The sequence below is a fragment of the Eretmochelys imbricata genome, chromosome 5, assembly GCF_965152235.1.
Source record: "Eretmochelys imbricata isolate rEreImb1 chromosome 5, rEreImb1.hap1, whole genome shotgun sequence".
In the NCBI taxonomy this organism is placed as follows: domain Eukaryota; kingdom Metazoa; phylum Chordata; order Testudines; family Cheloniidae; genus Eretmochelys; species Eretmochelys imbricata.
The window spans coordinates 128,566,157-128,588,379 of record NC_135576.1 but is presented as its reverse complement, the minus strand read 5'-3'; the positions used below and the strand labels follow the sequence as shown (position 1 = coordinate 128,588,379).

Genomic DNA, 22,223 nt, shown 5'->3' with positions numbered 1-22,223 from the left:
CAGACATAGCTACCTCAGTCTACAAAGAGCCTGGAACAAAGTCTCAGAAGTTAGTTGCCTTGTTCATCTAAATAGAATGTTAACTCTGGATCCTAATGAGGATATTTATAAATATCAGCACTGAAGTATCATACCATATATTCAATCTTAGCTACCTCACCAGTGATCATTTTAGCAGATTCCTCAAGCCAAAGTACTTCTGTTACAAGCAGCAACAGAGAAGACATCGGGATAGAGGACAGCTAGTTTCTGACAAAGGTTGCAGGAAGCAAGCGAGCTAGGGCATAATATAGCTCCTAAGTGAATAGCCATCCTCTCTCTCTGAAGGCATTAAAACTACTTGTCCAAACTAGTCCCTCCAACAGGTTATTCCAAGTTGGAAACAGCAGGAGACGCTCAAGCCTACACTTGTTTAACTTCTAATTATGATCAACTGTTATAGCTCTTCCCTACAATCTAATGAGATCTGGTGATTATTTACTGCCCATGAAACTTACTCATTCATTTATTATTGAATTATACACACCCATCACTGCTCCGACACTGAGTTCACTCCATCTCATTACTGTGGATTATTTTAATGAACGCTGAATACTACTAATTCACTTTTTAATGAGTTTAAAATTGCTTCTCTATTCAAATGACCCTAGCTGTGCTTGTGTCTCGCTCTACATCACTGGTAGCGCTCTGGACATGGTCTCTCTCTGTCTCTCGCTAAAGAAGTTGCTCTCCTTTGCACTTACATTTCAGATCACTGTACACCAGTCTGTGTTTCATTTCACTCGGTGGATTTTGCCTCTTACCTTACAACACTCACTTAAATTAACAGCACTACAATTATCTTCCCATTCTCTAAATTTCTTATTAAAATAAATGCATAAACCTGACCACAAGGCGGGTAAAAGCCCAGAGATCCACTTCAGACACCGTACTGAAGAGTTTTCATTCTGGAGATAAATTTGAGAGATACCCAACAGCAACCTACCTCCCCATTTCTGCTGGGTTTTATGAAGCCTGTGTGACACCAGTTTGCTGTCAAAGGAAATCTGATGACAAATGCTGAACAACAATCTCACTAGTAAATCACTGAAGAGGAGAAAACATTTGGTGTCCTTTCAGAGTGTCCTTTCAGAGTCAGAAGTGCTAGATACATTGGCATTTATTAGTAAATAATATTTAGCGCCTCATGTTAGCTTTGAGCGTTCCCTCCAACAGTTTGCTGAGAAACTAACAAACACTTTTGCAACGCATTTGTGCTCTTTCTTTTCTTGACTGCTAGGGCAATGGGTGACCAGAGATGCAGACTGAAAGGAGGGATTAGAATTGTTCTATCTTCATGTGACACACAAGCTTGCAATTGTACAATTCCACTCAAGATATCCATTTCCTGGTTTGGGGGGAAGGGAGCACCTGAAACCTGAGGATATTTATGTTGCACTGAATGAGGATTTTAGCGCATGCCATGCTCTTCCCCATGGCAACAAGCACCATCCTTGCTGCCAGCCAGCCTTTAAGAAGCTCTCTACTGACTTGAGGTTTAAGAAAAAACACTACTCAGTCCTGGGGAGGAGGGGGCATAGCAGAGCCTCTCTCATCAAGAGAGTATAATTTAACCAAGGCGTACTTACCTGGGCTGTACTGTAATCATTACAAAAGTATCTGCTATCCATAACAGCCACAAAAGGAGAATACAAAAATCCACTTGCAATTTACTCATTCATAGAGTAAAAGAAGGCTTGGTGCAGCTTATGTATGGAACACCACACCTCAGTGCTAAGCAACTTCAGCTGATTTTCTGAATCCATTGGTTATGGCAAAGAAGAAATTTCATACAAATGTTTCACACACTGGGTCATCATTAAACACGTACAACAGAGCAAATGCTACTGGGGGAATTGCAGCAAAAAGTTCAATTAATGCTCCCCGCACTAGCCAGGGCACAGCTTTGATGGGACAGAAACACTGGAGACTCTTCCTGGGGCAGGAAAAGATCTGAATTGGAACAGCTGAGGCAATGTTCCACATGCCCATTCCTTTTCTCCACTCTACCTCCATGCCTTCACTGTGTGGGGACCTCTATTTCTCTCTTTCCACCCCATGGTGCAAGGCCTACAGGACAAAAGCAGTGGACCACATGCTGCATCTGGCCCCGTTGTGTTGCCAATGGACAGTTGGGGTCATACTGTGACTAAGTGATTGGCTCCTGTCTATTCCTTGCTTGGGCGATAGGGGAGGGGAGTTTATACACTTTGTGGACTCCTCCTTTCAGCCACATCCTTCCCACCCTTAATCTAGTTGCTGGATCTCTGGGGTGCCAGGAGCTTGGTTTATCACCAGTTTGGGGGTCTGAAAGGGATTTCGCCCATATGACAAAACTAGCATATTACTGTGTGGGCTTTTTCACCTTCCACCTGGCATCCAGGAGGGCTGGTTGGGGAATTTAGGTTACAACTGCTGCAAGGCAGGCTCCTGTGAGGTTGGTGGGTAGAGGGTCCAACTGATGTCCTCATAGCCTAAGGCCTGCATCAATACACACGATTCCCTCTTCACTCCAGTCTCAGCTCTGCAGAAAGCTATATCCATCACTCATGCTTTTCCTGCTCACTTTCTGCATGCTCTGATCTCCTCTGAGCAGTTCACCTTGCAGGGTTAAGGACCTCTTTAGCCAGACTTTCAAAGGAGCTCAACTCCCATTTACTCACCTACATGAAACGACCCCATTTTCAAGAGTGCTTATTACGCAGTAACTCCCATGGAACCCTAATTTAGTTTTCATCAACACATCCCAAAGGTATTTTCTTGCCTAAATATCTATGAGGAGCATAAACCCAGAGAGCAGAAATAAGTTGGAAAGGGATTTAATGCCCTTACATCAAAAAACTCAGTGTCCATGTTTGCTGTATCACAGCACTGAGATTCTGTAACAGAAGTGACAGCAGAAAAACAAACAAAAAAAAAGATGGCAATTAAGCAGGATGCATAATTAGAGCCTTGCGTGGATACAAAATTTGTATCCGCATCCAATCCGCAAAAATGGTCCGCAGATATAAAGCGGATATCCGCAGATTTGCAGGGCTCTACACATAATACAAATAGAGACATTTCTTCTTGAAGATGAGCTCAAGAAAAGGCTTTGCACCCATGCAATAAACAAAGCAAGGCAGACTCATTTACAGCAGGTACCAATATCCAAACAATTAAGGCCCATCTTCCATCTCTAATAGTGCAAGTGCCATTAAGAAGTTCCAGCTGCCACAGCTGGGTCAAGAGCTTACACAATGTGTAACTTGACTAAAATAGCTTTTATAAAGCAGCTGAGCCTAATTCATGGTATGGTTTGTAAAAGCCATTTTATCCATTGTGCCCTCCCGACACTGGTGACCCAAACACACTAGCTGAAATGTGACCAGACCAACAGCTTTAGAAACAGAGACATGGCCTGGACCTTACTGTTTAGGGGACATGGCTAAACAAGGGCTAAACATCCCACCTCCATCTATGAACCGCAGAAAAGCTCCTAAGTGAACATGGTTAACTGCATAAAAAGAACCTCCAAACAGGAAAGACCACCTTTGACTGCCTTCACCGGCATCCTATTGCTTGCTCTCTCATTTTCCCCCAGGCTGACACCACTGTTCTCAGTTTTTATGTGGGTGAACTGTACTATTTTTCTGTAAACATCATTTTGTATGATCTTTGGGGCAGGGAGTGGTCTAACTAGGTAACTAGTTTTGTGAAACATCTCGTTAGTTTACAGTAAAAATTCAGTGATTTTTAATAATGCTTTTGCCCTTTTGCTTTGTTCCATCCTGCCTACATGACAAAGTGAAACAGTGTGGCTCAGTTCCCCTACCTGAAGTGCATAAGGACCTTTAGGCATTGTCTAAACTACAAAAATAGTCACAGTTTCTTTTTGCCTGTGCAGACAGAACATCTTGCAACCATGTTAAAATAGGCTTGTGATAGGGTATACAAGCCCACACCGGGAAAGAAGGAGTAAAAGGACAATACTGGGCCCACCTAGCCCCGCCCCTCCAACCCTGCAGAGCCTACTCCAAGTGGAAGCAGAGTTGAAAAGGAAGCAACCCAGCTCAGAAGTGGGGAGAAGTGCAGACGTGCCCCTGCAGGCTCCTGGAAAAGGGATTACAGACACTTCCCTGAAGCACCAAGATGGTATGCTGAGCCCAGCGAGGCTAACCATTTGGTTTCCTTTTTATTTTCTGTTTCCTTATCTGGGACCAGCAGCAGACGGAGCAGTGGTAGCAAGCGACCCAAGGAGGGTAAAACAGAAGGTTCACCACCCCCCTCCAGAGGTCAGTGTTGCTGACACTTCGAGGGCCTTGGTTCGGAGCACAGTGGAGTGGGTGAACCCGCTCTCTCCTACTACTACCCTTCCCCCAAAGATGAGTGGACGTTAACCACTAGGCTACCAAGGACGCTACTACAATCCTGTCATGTTTAGACATATGTATCCATCAGGATTCAAGTGTCAGTAAGCCTGCAAGCACTTCTTAAAGACAGCTTCATGTCTACTATTGTTGTAACACCTAACACCACTGGAAATGAAAAGTCACATGTTCAACCTGTTTACTCTGACCCTACACAAAGCGGTGCCAACTGCGCAAGTTTGCTGTTCCCTTGAAGAACCAGGTAGCTGGGTTTTTCAGCTGTCACCAAAAGCCGTATAAAACATTAGCATGCCTTTTTCGAGGAATTTCTTCATTTTTATTTTGGATATTATTTAAAAGGGCATTATATTAGAATCTGGAGGGGTTTTTTGTTTCTTTTTTTTTTTTTAAATTAGTCGACTTAGAATTCAGGCTGACAGTCCCTCGAAACAATACCCTAAAATGGTTATAACATGGCTTTTTCAAAACCAGGATTCAAAATTGTGTTTTAATATGGTCAGCTCTGTAGTGTAGACAGAACTTTTGTGGCTCCAGATAAGCAGGTTTCCAACAAACAAAACTGAAATATTTAGGTTTACTTTTTTGTTACAAAACAGGCTGGGACAGTAGGTAGTGCAGTATATGTACTTTAGGACTATTGTAATTGTTCAGACACATTACATGATAGGTGAGTTAGTCTGGACCTTGATATGGGCTTGCTCTCAGTGACTGTGGCTGATGAATTCAGACAATCATCACAACTCCACCAGTCCCTTCATTCATCAAACCAATGAACGACAGAGAAATACCCAGGAAGCTGGGAGAGACGGCCTCTGAGAGTCAGATACAGGGTAGGATTCCAAATCCAGGCAAAAGCTTTTCCCGCTTCGTCTGCCCTAATTTCCTACCAAAAAAATTCCTCTTCTGAGGGACACCTGTTATCAAAGTAGATATTGAAACTTTCTATGCCATTATTTTCAGTTGCACAAATGATGATTTATCAGACAGCCTTCATATTGATCGGCTATACAGCAGCTCAGCTGAGAAAATGCAAATGGGCCTTACCATTGTATAAAGAAACAAGAAAGTATTGGGATGCGCCTTTGAGAAGAAAAAATTCTTCACTGCTTGGTATTAGTCAACAATCCCCCTGCACTTCTATATTATCCCTAGTTTCAGATGTGATTAATGAGAATAGGTAATGTGCATATTCAGTTTTCCTGCATCATTAAACAATTGCACCTTGCCCTAAAGCATGAAAGATTCCCCAACACACATAGCTGGCATCTGCTTCAATTTTGCAAAGGGAAAATCATTTTCAAGTAATATCTTGCTTTGAAATGAGTCCAGTGTGGGTAGTTTTATAATCCTAGAGAGAGCATAACATGATAATTACACTTATTTACAATATAGACAAGGTATGTCCAGCCAGATCCCTTTGACTGGCCTCTTATTTTAAGAACAAACTACTGTGGGATCCAATATTCCCATGCCCAGTTTTGGATACCATTTACAGACGGCCCCCGACTTACGCAATCGTTCCGTTCCAGAAAGCCTTGCATAACTTGAATTTTGCGTAAGTCGGAAACGTAAACCCATACGTTACGCAAAAATTTCCACAACTCGAAAATCCTATTTCTGACTTATGGAACTTTTTCCATAAGTGCGAATTTGCGTAAGTCGGGTTTTGCATAACCCTGGGAGCGTCTATATACGTGGCTAATACTCAAATTGCAATATGGCACACTGCAAAGTAATCTAGTACTACTCCATCAAGTACAAGAGGTTGTCCCAAAACAAACATTTCCACAAAGCAAGCTTCTGAGAAGAAGAAAGTGCCCCTGGATGTCAACTAGAGGAAAAAGCAGAGCTGACGAAAAGGTATTACTATCCCCTTACTACCATTCACACCTTCTAAGTTCACTCTTAACTGTATATAGCTCACACAACCATTTTTCTGGTTCCACATATTTATTCTTCCTAGCCTTGTACTTGACTGCATGGCAAAGCTGAAAAAGTTGCATGGCTGACCTTGTGCCAAACCACAGCACTTCCTCCAACATTAAAGGAAACAAAATCCCCACAGTGGCAGTGAGTGGTAATCGTAGGACCCACAGAGGATATTGTCCAACATGCCTTATGGAATCTGGCCTCGGTCTTGGTGTGCAGAAACTACCTCTCTTCCACAGGGAACTTCTAGGTTTTAGAAAAATTGTGTGCACCTCGCCTGAGGGAAAGGCCAATGCTATTTGTCATGTTAACCATCTAGGAGGACCTCTTCCTGAGACAGTAAGAACTACTCCACTTAAGAAAATGGAGGATTGTGCCCCTGAAATGCCATGGTACATATAACCTGACTCTAAATGGGTCCCTTGCCACTGAGCTCCTGTTTTGACATTGTTAAATTATGAGTGGGTATTTCAACTTTACAAGCCTTTGAATACAGTCTAGTACTCACATTACGGTAATCTCATAATCACCACCAGGGCTCTGCTCTGCTTAGTGCTGTACAAAAGTAAAGTTAGACCTGCATCCTGCCTCAAACTGCTTACAGTCTGGAGACAAGATGCAAGGAGTGAATAACAAAAGGCGGTAGGGAATGAAGACAGTTATATCATGTGGTTTACAAAGACTAACCATTTACACAACATTTGCTCCCATCCCCAGGAGAGAGTGACCTAGGCCCACTACCTATAGTTTTCTTCATTCATTTGCTTCGCCTTCTAGGTAGGCCACTCCCCAATCTCCCATTTACCTGACATTATTAGCCCTTTATTTAAAAAAGATGCAGACTATCCCCAGCACAACATGGGGAGGAGGTGACCAGCCCTCTATGGAAAAAGAAGTGGTTCGGGACTATTTAGAAAAGCTGGACGAGCACAGATACATGGGGCCAGATGTGCTGCATCCGAGAGTGCTAAAGGAGTTGGCGGATGTGATTGCAGAGCCATTGGCCATTATCTTTGAAAACTCATGGCGATCGGGGGAGGTCCCGGACGACTAATCTAATTGCCTTCTATGACAAGATAACTGGCTCTGTGGATGAGGGGAAAGCAGCGGACGTGTTGTTCCTTGACTTTAGCAAAGCTTTTGACACTGTCTCCCACAGTATTCTTGCCAGCAAGTTAAGGAAGTATGGGCTGGATGAATGGACTATAAGGTGGATAGAAAGTTGGCTAGATTGTCAGGCTCAACGGGTAGTGATCAATGGCTCCATGTCTAGTTGGCAGCCGGTATCAAGTGGAGTGCCCCAAGGGTCGGTCCTCGGGCCGGTTTTGTTCAATATCTTCATAAATTATCTGAAGGATGGCGTGGATTGCACCCTCAGCAAGTTTGCAGATGACACTAAACTGGGAGGAGAGGTAGATACGCTGGAGGGTAGGGATAGGATACAGAGGGACCTAGACAAATTAGAGGATTGGGCCAAAAGAAATCTGATGAGGTTCAACAAGGACAAGTGCAGAGTCCTACACTTAGGATGGAAGAATCCCATGCATCGCTAAAGACTAGGGACCAAATGCCTCGGCAGCAGTTCTGCAGAAAAGGACCTAGGGGTTACAGTGGACGAGAAGCTGGATATGAGTCAGTGTGCCCTTGTTGCCAAGAAGGCCAATGGCATTTTGGGGTGTATAAGTAGGGGCATTGCCAGCAGATCAAGGGACGTGATTGTTCCCCTCTATTCAACATTGGTGAGGCCTCTTCTGGAGTACTGTGTCCAGTTTTGGGCCCCACACTGCAAGAAGGATGTTGAAAAACTGGAAAACGTCCAGCGGAGGGCAACAAAAATGATTAGGGGTCAGGAACACATGACTTATGAGGAGAGGCTGAGGGAACTGGGATTGTTTAGCCTGCAGAAGAGAAGAATGAGGGGGGATTTGATAGCTGCTTTCAACTACCTGAAAGGGGGTTCCAAAGAGGATGGATCTAGACTGTTCTCAATGGTAGCTGTGACAGGACAAGGAGTAATAGTCTCAGGTTGCAGTGGGGGAGGTTTAGGTTGGATAGTAGGAAAAACTTTTTCACTAGGAGGGTGGTGAAACACTGGAATGCGTTACCTAGGGAGGTGGTGGAATCTCCTTCCTTAGAAGTTTTTAAGGTCAGGCTTGACAAAGCCCTGGCTGGGATGATTTATTTGGGGATTGGTCCTGCTTTGAGCAGGGGGTTGGAGTAGATGGACCTCCTGAGGTCCCTTCCAACCCTGATATTCTATGATAACTCTAAGAGGATGAGCCCCTGTAGGGAATTAGCATCTCTGAAATTTCCATTAGGTGGAGTTTTAGAAAAATATCCTTATTCCAGGGTCTCTCATTATTCCTTGGGCAATTCATCATGGACATGTGGCATAACATTGGTTTGTTCTAGGTAGGAAATACAGCTTTAGCTCACTTTGTTTTTGCCCATTATGATTAAAAGTATGTCAAAGATATTTCTCGTATTTAGAAAACTCTGAGATCTATATCCTTTACAAGGGTAGCTAAGTTTCATTATCCTCGTTTTACAGCTATGGAAACCGAAAGAGAGGGATTGTGACATCAGAATAGAACAAAGTTTTTCTGAATCGCAGTCCAATGCCCTATCCAGGGACTACCTGCACAGAAAGATGTTCACATACTGATATGGACTGTACTGTATTTTTTATTTGCTCCATAATTCAGACATGTTTCTAATACGGATTTCAGATTTTACAATAAATTAAAATCAGAAGATGTAACTATTATGGCAAACGTATTGCATGACAGTTATACTTCTGAATCACATCTCACTGAATATTAAACAAAATTAAATTGAAAATCCACAAAGATTCATTTTAGCTTTATTCCAGAAATTGAGAATTTAAAGGGTGACACAGAATTCTTGTGCCTTCAGTTTTTAATTAACAGGGATATATATTTTTAAATTTTTACAGTCCAAATCAAGTAACTTGTTTCTGTTTAGTAAAGCAACAATGTAGTCTACAACTTCATTAGATAGTATCTGAGTTAACTGACAAAATTAAATGGATGATTTAATCGTTAAATGCTGTTGGGTTACTTTAGATACACAGTACCGGAAAACTGAAATTGCTTTTGATGAGTATATTGGTGAGTTGCCACTGAGTGATAGTTTGTATTACTAGCTCTCTCTGCATTTATAGAAAATCAATCATTTTATGTGTTTATTATTATTATATTTGACTAGGATATAATGCTCATTATAGCAACTCTAAACTCTCCCACTTATACTCTTTTTACTGGAATTTTTTTATGGTAATAGCATTAAAAGGAAGCACATGGAGAAAAGGTACCTATGGTAGCCGGAAGAAATCATTGAAATAAATTAGCTCCAAGTATTATATAATGTAGCCTATAAATATATTTTAACAAAATTACTTCAGTACAAGTAGTTCCAACTAGCCTCAATTCTGAAATGTTTAAAGGAAACAACATTCTTCTAACAGATCCTAATCCAGAATCACTTGTATTCTTCTACTTTCACTTTCCAAGGCCTTAAGAACCTAAGATATTCAAACCTAAGCATGTAAATCATATTTACATTTAGTAATCTAGGTAATTTAATGAGATTGAAAACATAGCTCTCTGTGTAACCTCAGTTCTACATTGTCATCTCCCAGAAGACAATTAAACACAGGATTAGCAAAAGGTTAGCAATCTTGGCAAAATAACTGTACCAAGATTTACTACAGTAACACTATACAGGAAATACTACCAGCTGGACACGTTCATCTGCGCACCGGGAACATGTAGCTTATTAAAATAGCAGCCACAACAAGTGGATCTGTTAGACGCTAATCAACCTTGACTAAGCTGATAGAGTAAAGAACTAAACCCGGGGAAAGCCACAGAAACCCTTATCAAAAAATCATGCCAAAAGTACACTTACCTAAACGTAAGAAGTCTGAGCTGGAAGAAGGAGGTGGTGCACTTTGTGTGGAAGGAAATACACTAGATGTAGATGTTGCATTTGGATTAAGAATATCTCCAAAGAGATCAGGACCGGACAGAGTCGGCTTCTCAGATCCTGATGACATTGTGAATGGGTCAAATGGATCAGCTAAAGAAAGAGGCAGAAAACAAAATTATCTTGAGGGCAGGTGTTACTGCAAATAAAAATCACAGGAAAAAACTTACACCATCTTGGGCAGGGGCAATAAGGTGAGGTCATGGGTGTCAACTGACGAAGCCTTTTGAAGTTTCTCTTCTTTACAGCGGGAGACAACCATCTGTCCCTGCCCCCCAGACATTAGTACTTACATGCTATTAGACAAGCAGAGCATTTCAGCCAATCACAGCCAGGGAAAACAATTATCCCTTCAAATGTAAATCCTTACTGACACTATAAAAATTCAGCCACAAGGCTCACTTTCTCTACACAAGCCGTTCCCTCAATCTTGAGTCATTCATTTCAAATCAACCCACATTTATCCAAAAATTCACATTAGTAGGGAGATTTTAAAAAGACAGTGACAAGATAGGAATCCCAGAGCCCCAGATAAACTGTAACCAAAGTGGGCTGTTAAACTAGCAAAAACAAAACAGAAAAGCCACAGTACCAGGAAGGCATGACTAAAGGTGATTCAGGTACACAAAGAGCGTGACGCAAGAGCTGGAGAAGACAGCAGCACAGTGTCCAGGAGGGAGCTACTTCAGTGACCGCTGTCAAGGAGAGAAATAACTGGAACAGTATTTATAGCCAGCAGGGGATGGCACGTGATAGCTAGCAGGAGGCTTGGCTCAAGCTCTGCTCTGTACCTGTTGCCCTCAAGGGTCAATAAACTTCAAGAACTAAGGGACTTCTACCAGTCTGACTCCAAAAAACTAGATCCAGGAGTGATAATCCGGTCCTGATGTATCTTTAGATAACATGATTATATTGCATATGATGCTGTAAAGCAGGGGTGGGCAAACTTTTTGGCCCGAGGGCACATCGGGGTTGCAAAACTATATGGAGGGCTGGGTAGAGAAGGCTGTGTCTCCCCGAATCATAGAATATCAGGGTTGGAAGGGACCTCAGGAGGTCATCTAGTCCAACCCTCTGCTCAAAGCAGGACCAATCCCCAAATAAATCATCCCAGCCAGGGCTTTGTCAAGCCTGACCTTAAAAACTTCTAAGGAAGGAGATTCTACCACCTCCCTAGGTAACGCATTCCAGTGTTTCACCACCCTCCTAGTGAAAAAGTTTTTCCTAATATCCAACCTAAACCTCCCCCACTGCAACTTGAGACCATTACTCCTTGTCCTGTCCTCTTCTACCATTGAGAATAGTCTGAAACCACCTCTCAGATAGCTGAAAGCAGCTATCAAATCCCCCCTCATTCTTCTCTTCTGCAGACTAAACAATCCCAGTTCCCTCAGCCTCTCCTCATAACTCGTGTTCCAGACCCCTAATCATTTTTGTTGCCCTTCACTGGACTCTCTCCAATTTATTCACATCCTTCTTGTAGTGTGGGGCCCAAAACGGGACACAGTACTCCAGATGAGGCCTCACCAATGTTGAATAAAGGGGAATGATCACATCCCTCGATTTGCTCGCTATGCCCCTACTTATACACCCCAAAATGCTATTGGCCTTCTTGGCAACAAGGGCACACTGCTGACTCATATCCAGGTTCTCGTCCACTGTCACCCCTAGGTCCTTTTCCGCAGAACTGCTGCCTAGCCATTCGTTCTCTAGTCTGTAGCGGTGCATTGGGTTCTTCCGCCCTAAGTGCGGGACCCTGCACTTATCCTTATTGAACCTCATCAGATTTCTTTTGGCCCAATCCTCCCATTTGTTTAGGTCCCTCTGTATCCTATCCCTGCCCTCCAGCGTATCTACCACTCCTCCTAGTTTAGTATCATCCGCAAATTTGCTGAGAGTGCAATCCACACCATCCTCCCGATCATTTATGAAGATATTGAACAAAACCGGCCCCAGGACTGACCCCTGGGGCACTCCACTTGATACCGGCTGCCAACTAGACATGGAGCCATTGATCACTACCCGTTGAGCCCGACAATCTAGCCAACTTTCTACCCACCTTATAGTGCATTCATCCAGCCCATACTTCTTTAACTTGCTGACAAGAATACCGTGGGAGACTGTGTCAAAAGCTTTGCTAAAGCTTTGCCAAACAGCCTGTCCCCTGTCCCCTATCCACTCCCTGCCCTGTGACTGCCCCCTCCTGGGACCCCCCGCCCCAACTGCTCTCCCGGGACCCCACCCCCTATCTAACCACCCCTTCTCCCTGTCCCCTGCCTGCCCCAACCCTTATCCACACCCCTGCCCCCGACAGGCCTCAGGGACTCCCATGCCTATCCAGCCCCCCATTCCCTGACCCCCCCCCCGAACCTCCACCCTATCCAAATGCCCCCTGCTCCCTGTCCCCTGACTGCCCCCCGGGACCTCCCACTCCCCACCCCCTTATCATGCTGGAGCCAGCCACGCCACCGCGCTGCCTGGCAGGCCTCGATAAGTTTATGGAGGAGATGGTATGATGGGATAACATGGTTTTGATAATTAAATATTCATGGTAAATAGGCCCAATGGCCTGTGATGGGATATCAGATGGGGTGGGATCCGAGTTACCCAGGAAAGAATTTTCTGTAGTATCTGACTGATGAATCTTGCCTATATGCTCAGGGTTTAGCTGATCGCCATATTTGGGGTCAGGAAGGAATTTTCCTCCAGGGCAGATTGGAAGAGGCCCTGGAGGTTTTTCGCCTTCCTCTGTAGCATGGGGCATGGGTCACTTGCTGGAGGATTCTCTGTTTCTTGAAGTCTTTAAACTACGATTTGAGGACTTCAATAGCACAGATATAGTTGTGAGGCTTTTTGCAGGAGTGGTGGGTGAAATTCTGTGGCCTGCGTTGTGCAGGAGGTCAGACTAGATGATCATAATGGTCCCTTCTGACCTAAACATCTATGAGTGCTGGCAGGCTGCAGGGGATGGGGAACAGCGGGGGAGGGGCTGGGGACTAGCCTCCCCAGCCAGGAGCTCAGGGGCCAGGCAGGACAGTCCCGCGGGCTCTAGTTTGCCCACCTCTGCTGTAAAGCACGTTATCCGGAACACTAAATCCTTATGCATATACAGCCTTCCTTTTGCTTCAGCATGCAGGTACAGAATCTCAGACATCAGTCTGACTTAAGAAGGTAATATGCAAGTTGAAGCACCAGATATACTCATTCCCGTAATTCAACAAAACTACTATATGACTGTTACTTTCTTTATATAATGTAATGACAGGTTGAGGTGCATTTTTCAGTGCTTTCCCACAGCTAAGTTATCGTACAAGGAGCACATAGTCAAAGGATAAACTACACTACATCTTTTATGGATTCCTGCCAATGAGAGAAAATGCTAAACCTAAATAATTTGAATAATTCAAACAACTGAGCAATAATGAAGCAGTAAATAAATATTTCAGGGATCACATAAGTTATCTAGAATGCAGCAATGTAGCATGTAATTCTAGCTTTCTGTCCAAATCTGATGACCTTTGTGCATTTAAGTTAGACCCCTTAACCACTTCCCAAAGAAAATGATGTCATTGTAACAGGGATATTTTAGAATGACATTTACAGTGATGAAACTAGGGAAAAAAATTGGGTTGAAGGAACATTTAATACTACATTAAGCTTGAAGGAATTCTGCACTCTAGAACTAAGACTAATTCTAAATCAGGAATCAACTCATAGAATCATAGAATATCAGGGTTGGAAGGGACCCCTGAAGGTCATCTAGTCCAACCCCCTGCTCGAAGCAGGACCAATTCCCAGTTAAATCATCCCAGCCAGGGCTTTGTCAAGCCTGACCTTAAAAACTTCCAAGGAAGGAGATTCCACCACCTCCCTAGGCAACGCATTCCAGTGTTTCACCACCCTCTTAGTGAAAAAGTTTTTCCTAATATCCAATCTAAACCTCCCCCACTGCAACTTGATGGATCCACTGCAACTGATGGATCCTAGTCCTCTTAGCCCTCTTAATAAAGGAAAGTGGGACTTCTATTACAGAAATCAAAATAATTTGCTTTCTGAAGATCAGGCAGTTGGGAAGGTTTTGCTTAATTCATAGATAGTAAGGTCAGAAGGGACCATTATGATCATCTAATCTGACCTTCTGCACAACGCAGACCACAGAATCTCACCCACCCACTCCTGAAAAACCTCACCTATGTCTGAGCTACTGAAATCCTCAAATCGTGGTTTAAAGACTTCAAGGAGCAGAGAATCCTCCAGCAAGTGACCTGTGCCCCAGGCTACAGAGGAATGCGAAAAACCTCCAGGGTTTGTATATTCTCCTTGCACTTTAGGCTTATGTAGGTGTGGATGCTGAATTACGTGAGGATCAAGACCTAGCACTGGCCCAGTTCTGTCCACACACTGTCAAAGAATCAGACTAGTAACATCCAGTAGTTCTTTAATCATGTGTTAGTATCACTTCTTGGAGCTCCTGTCTTGTGACAGGGATAAATGACTGTATACAAGTGCAAGACTCAGATAGTAATGACTGAGTTGTCGTCTTTAACTCAAAGCTACTATCAATCTCCGGAAAACGTTAGGAAGAAATGGGTAATCATCCTTCCCTGGGTTGGCAACATAAGTTCTATGTACTCTGATCCAGAGAGGAACATAAAACAAATCAACACTTTTGCATGCAGGACAGTGCAAGGTTTTGCTTTGGCACGATTATTTTTTTTTAAACAAAGTGAGATGAATTTGTGTAAAACTCAGCTGAAGCTGTACTTCAAAGTCATGAAAACAGGGAAAAACGCAAGATTGTCAATGTCATATTTGGAGCAAAGGTGCCTTTTTCAATGAAGGTAACAGTCCCCACATTGTAAACTTGAACCATGTGAAAAACTTCTAAAGTGTTATCAAGCAATTATTCTGTCATAAGAAATAGAAAAAGTACACAGTAAAAAGTTTAAGTATTATGTGCCCCTTTCGCAGATTCTGATGATAGACTGTAACAGATCTTTTAGGTTTCGACCAAAACATGGTACTAACATAGTGTACAAACAGAAAAATAGTAAAGCAGCTAATAACTATAGCCTCATTCAGTTATTCACACTATATCACAATTCCAAAGTAGAGATAATTGAGTTACATACCAGCAGAAGACAATGTTGTGGATGGAGATGTACCCTGGTTACTGGCCGAAGGCTGAGGTTGACTGCTGAAAAAGAAGTCTGCCCCTTCTCCTAGAAGGTCCCCAGTAGACTCTTCTGAAATCTGTGACGTGCTACCCACAAGCAAATTGTTCAGTAAGTCTGCGTTGCTAGATGAGCTCTTCATCTCTGAGGCAGTTTGATTCTGCTCTGATGGAGCATCAGAGTCTAGTCCCAATAAATCTATATGGTCTTCCAACTGAGGTTCTCGTGGTTGGGCACATGGAGTTTCAAAATTAGCTTCAAAAAATATATTTGCATCTTCTTCTGGAGGACTGGGTTTTTCTTTTTCTTCAACTAAATCGGTTCTTCCTTCACTAGGAAATGCAGAAAATTCTTCATCTGATGGGTCACTTTCATCCCTGTCATCAATCAGTCCAAGATGATTATCTTTAGACAAGCGGTCCTCTGCTCCAGTCTCTGGATCTTTTCCTTCTATTGAATGAATAAAAACAGATTTACCTTTTTATAACACCTTGAAGTTAACAGGATTCTCCTGCTCAACCAGGATAAACCAGGTTCAAGTGCCAGGGTCTGAACTTAAAGCTCCTTGCACAAAAAAGGTCAGGGGGCAGGCACAGAGAAGTGAATTGCCACTGGCTTGCCAAGCTCAGAAAAGGCGGTAGAAAAAAAAAAAAAAGGGGGGGTGGGGTGGGGGGAGGCTTGTTTTCCTGCAGGTTTATTCTCCGGCCACTAGAGGCCACGACTGCTGCTACTGAGCACTACCTACAAATGCTCCAGTCCCCTCCTCTCCTTCCATCCTCAGAGGCACATGCCCCCTTCCCCACAGACAAAGCCAAGGGAGCAGAATGGCTCTGACTGCCAGGAGCACATGGACTGGAAATGTGACTAAGTATATTGCTCCATCACTCAACATGTGCATCTATTATCACTGCACAATTAAAGCAGACCCTTGTGCTGGACAAGGAGATATGATCTGAGTTGGGGATGGGAGTGAGAGAGTGGGGAAGAGCCTTCAGTCTGACACTCCCCTTCAGGACACTGAATAAATTATGGTTTAAAGGGCTTTATATTATACTGCTGCTCTAAAATCAGTGGTAACCACTGTCACCAATGGCACCCCAGCAATTTTACTGTCAAGTGCTGAGGAAAGCCAGGAACCGCATGGAGACACAGGGCCTCTCTGAAAACACCAGAGCAGGCAGGCCATGTTTTCAGTCCAGACCATGCCAGAATTTCTTGGCCACTCTACCTGCTCACTTTGCAGCCAGCATCCGTAAAGGAAATGGGAGGATACAGCCTTGCCTCAGTTTGATTTGTGAGCAGCAATGCATGACTATTACATAAGAACATATGAATGGCCCTACTGGGTTAGACCAAGGGTCCATCTAGCCCAGTATCCTGTCTTCTGACTTTGGCCAGGGCCAGGTGCCCCAGAGGGAATGAACAGAACAGGTAATCATCAAGTGATCCATCCCCTGTCGCTCATTCCCAGCTTCTGGCAAACAGAGGTTAGGGTCACCATTCCTGTCAATCCTGGCTACTAGCCATTGATAGACCTATCCTCCATGAATTTATCTAGTTCTTTTTTGAACCCTGTTATGGTCTTGGCCTTCACAACATCCTCTGACAAGGAATTCCACAGGTTGACTGAGTTGTGTGAAGAAATACTTCCTTTAATTTTTTTTAAACCTGTTGCCTATTAATTTCATTTGGTGACCCCTAGTTCATGTGTTATGAGAAGGAGTAAACAACAATTACCTTTACTTTATTCTGATTTGGAGATCCCAAATGAAGGTGGACGGCAACATTTGCAGACCTGAAAAGCTCACTCATTTTTAAATGTTTTTTACTTGCACTCTGATGAGGCAACACATAAAACTGAAGTAATCATGATCTGTCCCTTTGCTACCACTATGCAACAACATGTCAACGCTGTGGCAATCCTTGCAGGTGGGGGAGAGACAACTGATGTATTGCACAAGAGATTAGTCTTTTTGGTAAATAATTAGTAACTTCACCTACCTTCCCAATCCAGAGTATGGAAGAAGTTATTTCCATCAGTGCTGCTGCTCTGTGGAGAATCTGGCTCAGTAGGTGCGCTTTCGGGAGATTGTTCCGATTTGGACTCTTCTGCTTCATACTGGGCTGTTGAACCTGGCTGTCTAGGCAGTTCAGGTTTACCTGCCAGATGGAATTTCAAGCCAAAAACCTTAGACATACACGTCTGACATTGAAAAAATGCAGACTGTGTCAATCCTAACATGCAGCATGTGGTATCTTACTCAAAAACATATCAAGGTGGCAGTCAGGAAGTAACTCTTGGTTGGATCTCATGAGCAAGCTGCTATTCTTTGTGTAGGAAAAAAGCCAGAAGCTGTGAATTTAGGATGGAATATTAACCCTGGTTTCAGCCACACACGTAACAGCAGTGAAATTAAATTAAGGTATCAGACTTAATATTCTAGTAGAGTTTTGTGTCCTATATTTAAACTGATGTGACTCTATTCAAGTCAGCTGCCTTCAGGTTTCTGGTTCTTTATGGCATAGCAGTAACACTCTGTAGATATTACAAAATAGAACAAGGTGGATAGGAGGGCTGTGAACAAAACTCAGCCATTTCAAAACACAGGAAACAAAGAGCCCTCCGTTTCCCTTCCCCCACAACACAATATCCAAAAAGAACAGGATCAATGAAACTCACAGAAAGTACTTAAAGTGTAGGGCAACAACAGTGTACCACTGATATAGGATGCAAAGCTGTCAACCTCAGCTTGGAAGCAGGTGAGTGACAGCACCCTGCTCGTGCAGGAATTGGTCACTTTCCTTACTTCAATGTCAGGTGCTGGGCTGGAGGGATATCGTAAGAAGCTAGGGAAGATTGACTTATCAATAGCTCTGTAGTCTCACATAAGAACAAGCGCTCCCTGCCAAATCAAAGAGCACAAACAGAAGTACAGCTGTAGCAGTGGGACAGGCTAGCACCCCGGTACAATCCTGCTGAGGACCCTAAGCATGTACCCAGAGCAGCTAGCTCGCCCCACCCTAACTACGTTCTTATTCTTAGTGCGCTAGCTCAAAACAGCATGCATACGCCTACCCAAAATGACAATTATGCTTCCTGCTCAAGTGTCGACATACCCAAATGCCAGCAGTGTAGTGTCTGACTTACTGGAGTGCTGCAATATCATCTTTGTTTAAAAACCAAAAGATTCACAAAAAATATAGTATGGGATAGGCTAAACTTTAAAGGGGTCCTGCCAACTCAGCTTTGGTCCCAAGTTTAAGTTTTATGAAAACAAATTTATGAAGATCTAAGAAAAAAAACTATAACATTTATCTTAAGTTTCAATTTATATATATATATATTTCTCCCCTCCAGTTTTTGAAACCCAAACATTTCAGGGCTAAGGATCTAAGTTAAATCAACTTCCAGGATTTTCTTTTTCTCGAGATGAGACAAATTCAGAAAGTAAAGGAGTACTTGTGGCACCTTAGAGACTAACAAATTTATTTGATGCATCCGATGAAGTGAGCTGTAGCTCACGAAAGCTTATGCTCAAATAAATTGGTTAGTCTCTAAGGTGCCACAAGTACTCCTTTTCTTTTTGCGAATACAGACTAACACGGCTGCTACTCTGAAACCTGTAAAGGAGCATAGTAACTAAGTGTTTAAAAAAAAAAAATTCTCCCACCTCCAATACCAACACCTTAGATTAATGTAAAACAAAAAATTTTTTTCGCAATATGACTTAGTTGAGTGTCTTAACGAGAATACAATATAAAAGGGAGATTATGTTAAGGAAAGAATAACAAGGCTTAATGCAAAATGCAAGCCTGGCAGAAATATACTTTTCTAAAAACATATGAAAAGGGGAAAAGTGACTATATGTTGGATCAAGAGAAAAGTGAGGAAAAAAGCAAATTCATTGAATTTAAAAAGATAAAAGAAGCAGAAAGACAATAAGTTAGGTCTTATTTATTCTCTAAATACAGCCATACAGAGAACATTAAAGAAAGGATGAAGGAGTGAAACATGAAAACTAATGAAACCAAGAAAAAAGCAAACACTAAATATAGAAATCCTGGCAAGAATTACTAAAAATATATCCAGAACGAGGAAGTTGGATAAAGAGACAAGACGCAATGTTAAAAAAGTGAGATCCCTTCAAGAACAATGGATACTCACGAATGCGGGGAAAATCTTGAAAAACAATCCATAACTCTACTGGACTAGGCACAAGAAACATCTCAACAATATATTTTGAACTGTGGGTATGAAAGACCACTTATGGAGAATGTTAGAATACTTTGAACTGCATTGATGAAAGTGTAAACTCAGCTAATCAGCAAAAGCTGAGGGAATTCTCCCCAGGTTTTGGAGGCAAAGGGCTCAACTGCCAAATATTTTTGTTTGATGTGTCACTCCAAATAGGGCCTCCAGAGCTCTAAGAAAAGGTGAAAACAGTGCCAATATAGATAAAAAGACTGGGCTAATTACAATCTAGTATTAAGGAAAAACTCATATTCCTTAACAACAGGCAAGGGTACGGCACAGCTGTTCACAAGAATTAAGTTTTCCCTTTTAAAGGAAAATTAGAAACCTGTTTAAAAATTTATGTCTGAAAACGAAACAAAATGAGTCCTGAACTGGAATGCTTTAAAAGGATAGGAAACAGGCTAAAGTTTCTAATGCCTCCAAAGTTAAGCTTTACCAAATTTTGATAAAATCTCTTGTTGTTCCTCCCGACTGGAGAAAAGGATCTTGGGATTCAGTCCCTTTATGTTCAAGTTATCCCATGGCGCTCGTTCACTACAGGGTTTGTCTCTGGGCTCCACCTCCACTTCCAGATTCACTTGAAATAAGTCAGGATATTTCTCTTGAATGTCACAGGCATCCAGATCATACCTGTAATATGTTGATGTAATAAAAATCACAAATCAAAAATCTTTCAAGGCAAATATTCAATCAGCCCATCAGGCTCACTATCTTGGACTGCAACAAGCTAAGTGACTAGTATTTCTATGGAATTAGTGTGCAATGCATAAAACCAATTGGATTTGGTAATTTTTTCCCTGTTTAATCTCACAGGGATGATTTATTATGAAGAAATTTCAAAAAAACCCTCATCAAAAGACGTTGAGTCGAAGGAAGTGTAGTCAATCAAAAGCCAGGACTCATTTTGTTAAAAATGAAAGCTATCCATTTCCAACACTACTAAAACACATACTCCACCGTAGATCTGTTGATCTGGCAAGTAAAATAATTTGAAAAAAGTTTCTGCAAGTTGTGTTCAGCAAAATATTCACGTACTTAGCAAATTTCACTGTGGTGGCATTCCGGGGCACAAAACCTGTGTGGAATTGAATCTGGAACATCTTCATTGAAGCCATCTATGGGGAGAAGAAAACATAGGATAATTACATAATTCTGTGTAACAGAAGCTAAGGACTCTGTATCTTACTTTCCTTTCGGTAGAAAGCGTTTTTGATATTCATGAACGTATTCTCTTTCAGTTCAGTTTCTCTAAACATACAGTAGCTCCATATAGCATTTTTCTTGGGATGGCTGAATTTGGACTTGTTTATTTCTATTTTTCAAGTAAGTTGGTCGTATCACTGAAGAAACACTATCAGAAATAAAGACACAAGGGACATGATTCTAATCTCTACACCTGTACAAATTGGGAAAAGCTTCATCAAAAGCTAGTACAGCACGCTCAAAATCAAGACAAGCAGTGGCAGATTAGCCACTCAGGGGCCCCAGCCAACGAACTCGCTCTGCCCGGCGCTTCTGCTGGGAAGCAGGGGAAGCCCCCATGCCCCAACCCCGCCCCCCAGCAGGAGCGCCGGGCAAATGGGGGAAGCCCCTGCGCCCTGACCCTGCTCCCCGGCAGGAGCACCAGGAGGGGGATGCGGGGGGGACTGCAGGCAGAAGGGATGGGGAGAGGCCCCCACTTGCTCTTGCCCAGGGCCCCACAAACCCCTAATCCGCCTTTGAAGACAACACATAATTCTGTAGGGTAGAACTCTGGATCTTTCAGTAGCTTTTCCAAAATAACTAACATTTACAGGATCCATCTACAGCATTGAGGGAGAACAGCCTAAACAGAACTACATGTATTAATCAAGCAAAAGTTTGTCAGCATCTCAGTACTTATGTTTACACAGAATGTCATGTGTATGAAAGGACTTCTGTTTCCTGTGCAATATCTTGGCTGTCAATCTCACATTGGCCAGCATTATACGTTTTTTTTAAACTGATTCATGATATCCATCTAACTTATCCAACTCTTCCTTCTGCTGACAGACAAGACAATTTTCCCTTCTGCAAACACCAATGTAAGTAGCTTGCCTTTATTTACATGTATACATCAGTCCTGGAAGAGAGGTAGCCAGAAAGTACACAGGGCAATCCATCCTTTCAGGAATCTCAGCCCAAAGCTAATGCTAGGTTCCCTGAGACAAAAAGAGAGAGCAAACTCCCCTGCTGCTGCCTGCAATTAGGGTGACCAGACAGAATGTGAAAAATCAGGATGGAGTTGTGGGGGGCACCTACATAAGAAAAAGCCGTGAAAAATCGGGACATCTGGTCACCCTACCTGCAATGCTCCCTCTCCAAACACCACTGTGTCTTGCTCAGAGCTGTGTACTATGAAGGTAAAACACAGCAGGTCTTCCCAAGACTCAACAGTTGCTCATACTCTAATTAAAAGAGCTTGGAAGA

At 42.7% G+C, this 22,223-nt stretch overlaps 1 protein-coding gene across 3 annotated transcripts in view; it reads right to left on the bottom strand.

Annotated features, from left to right (window-relative positions):
* The window catches only part of GAK (cyclin G associated kinase), a 144,498-nt gene that overhangs the window by 18,446 nt on the left and 103,829 nt on the right, over positions 1 to 22,223 (bottom strand). For all 3 annotated transcript variants that reach the window (XM_077817886.1, XM_077817885.1, XM_077817887.1), the window contains 5 exons: positions 20,811 to 20,890; positions 20,212 to 20,405; positions 17,522 to 17,680; positions 15,479 to 15,970; positions 10,269 to 10,439 (listed from right to left, as the gene is read on the bottom strand). In XM_077817886.1, coding sequence (XP_077674012.1) covers positions 10,269 to 10,439; positions 15,479 to 15,970; positions 17,522 to 17,680; positions 20,212 to 20,405; positions 20,811 to 20,890 — 1,096 coding nt within the window. The remainder of the gene's footprint in view (positions 1 to 10,268; positions 10,440 to 15,478; positions 15,971 to 17,521; positions 17,681 to 20,211; positions 20,406 to 20,810; positions 20,891 to 22,223) is intronic.